The following is a 1,985-nucleotide window of genomic DNA, read 5'->3' as shown; positions in this document are numbered from 1 at the left end:
GGCACTTTGCCACTCTGGAAACTGGCCTGGGCTGAAAGGCAGTTGTGCCAACCTCATCTATTTTAGGAGCTTGTTTTTATAATAATATGGTGGCACTTTAGAGAGTTTTGAATGCTGCATGCAGGACTATGAAGACTGAGAAATCCTTGTGTCCTTTTATAGAGGAGAATAAGACGTTGTTTACTACATCTGCATTTTAAATCTATGTACTTTTAATTAGAGGAAAGATTTATATGTTTCCTCTGGATGCTTATTCATGTTTTCTAAATATCATTTACTATCGCCCTTCATAGTGATTCTAGATGAGGTAAAAAAAAAAAACATGCCCCTTGATTTAACTAATCCATACCATGTCATTATGCTCTTCCAGGTTGATTGAACACCTGCCCAGATGTCCTGCCAGCAGAACCAGCAGCAGTGTCAGCCCCCTGTCAAGTGCCCTTCCAAGTGTACTCTGAAATGCCCCCCAAAGTGTCCATCCCAGTGCACAGCACTATGCCCAGTTTCTTCCTGCTGCAGCTCCAGCTCTGGGGGCTGCTGCAGCTCGGGAGGTGGTAGCTGCTGCCTGAGCCACTACAGGTGCCACAGGTCCCACTGCCACAGATCCCAGAGCTCCAATTGCTGTGAATGTGAGCCTTCATGGGGCTCCAGCTGCTGCCACAGCTCTGGGAGCTGCTGGTGACTTGGGTCTTGAGGACCTCTGAAGTACACATGGGCCAAAGCATCAAACAATTTGCTTCTCATTCTTCCATTCCCTCATTTTGACATCCTGGGGATGGTTGATCTCAAAGCTAACTCAGGCATTTCCACACATAGAACATTCTGCTTATCTTCCATTTTCTTTGCAAAAATAAAGTTCCTGTTTCCTACTTAAAGTGTGTCCTGGTCACTCTCTCAGCCCTGCGTAGTCCAGAATCATCAGTGAGCCCTTCTTCAGAGAGCCTGAGGCCAAGGCAGAGCTTGACTAAGGGGTGGGTAATTGGGCAGCTTCCCAAGGGTGTGTGTGTGTGTGTGTGTGTGTTTAATATAAAATATAAGAAAATATCACCAGAAGTGTAGTGAAACTGAAGAATATGTCAGTTCTTGGACTGGCTCTTGGACTAGGAAGCTGAACCAATGTCTTGCTTCCATTTGGACTTACTCAACAATCATACCCACCACAGGAGGCCATAGCTGAAGGCCATTACCCTTTTGCTTTTCTTGCTTGCCAGGGTCCAAGAACAGGTGAGAGCTGAGAATACATTTTTAGAACACCCGCAGCCCTCAAGATCCATCCAGAATATCTGCTACCTTTCCAAGCTTAATCCGCTGGCCATCAGAGGGCCTGTGACTCAGGAAAATGTTGGGGAAATGGCTCAAGTACCAACGGAAATAAAGACAACTTTCCCTAGTGTCAAACTGAGAAGAGTCTATGTAGAGAAAATTCCAGACCCAGATTGGACTGAGATTCTGATAACAGAGTGACTCTGCATGTGATACAGTTATCTGCTCCTCCCTATGCCACTGCACATGCCACAGACTGGCCTTTGCCTATCTCCTGAACTAGAAAAATAACTGGTTGGGTGGCCATTCTGCATATGAGCTTACTCCAACAAAATAAAAAAAAAAAAAAAAAAAAACCTTCCATACTACAACAGTAACCATTTAGGATTCTTTTTCACTTTAAAATTGTAAAAATAATTTAGAAACTATGGGAATATAGAAAGAATAGATTAATAATCAGCCCCACATATCCTGCCACCCAGATGTTATTATTGACACCGCTGCTTGTTGGTACCAGAGCACACCTTTCATCCTACTGCCTTCAGGTACAAACTCATGCTATCCTTGGGCCTTGAAAACCTTCCTCCCTTTTAATTTTAATTAAATAAAAATTTACTGTCTCCAATTAGTCAAAGCTCACTGAAGACAGAAATCAAGACCCACTAAACTGTTTCTGTCACCCAGCTCTAGCACAGACCTGAGTACAGAGCCAAAGAGAAGAT

At 43.7% G+C, this 1,985-nt stretch overlaps 1 protein-coding gene across 1 annotated transcript; it reads left to right on the top strand.

Moving 5' to 3' along the window:
• The first annotated feature begins 391 nt into the window (after positions 1–391).
• On the top strand, positions 392–1,464 carry LOC111543935 (late cornified envelope protein 2A-like). The gene is made up of 2 exons (XM_023214345.1): positions 392–678; positions 1,212–1,464. The coding sequence occupies exons 1-2, from the start codon at positions 392–394 to the stop codon at positions 1,462–1,464; spliced, it is 540 nt and encodes a 179-aa protein (XP_023070113.1).
• The last annotated feature ends 521 nt before the right edge of the window (positions 1,465–1,985 follow it).

The sequence above is a fragment of the Piliocolobus tephrosceles genome, chromosome 1 (genome assembly GCF_002776525.5).
Source record: "Piliocolobus tephrosceles isolate RC106 chromosome 1, ASM277652v3, whole genome shotgun sequence".
Lineage (NCBI taxonomy): Eukaryota > Metazoa > Chordata > Mammalia > Primates > Cercopithecidae > Piliocolobus > Piliocolobus tephrosceles.
Note: the sequence above shows the minus strand (reverse complement) of the source record. Positions and strands in the feature narration are given on the sequence as shown.

What these genes read in the sequence shown, in the direction of transcription:
- LOC111543935 (XM_023214345.1), top strand. Translation starts at nt 392, where the DNA reads ATGTCCTGCCAGCAGAACCAGCAGCAGTGTCAGCCCCCTGTCAAGTGC. An exon ending in CACAGCTCTGGGAGCTGCTG is followed by an intron (nt 679 to 1,211) that starts GTGACTTGGGTC and finishes CTTGCTTGCCAG; the next exon opens with GGTCCAAGAACAGGTGAGAG.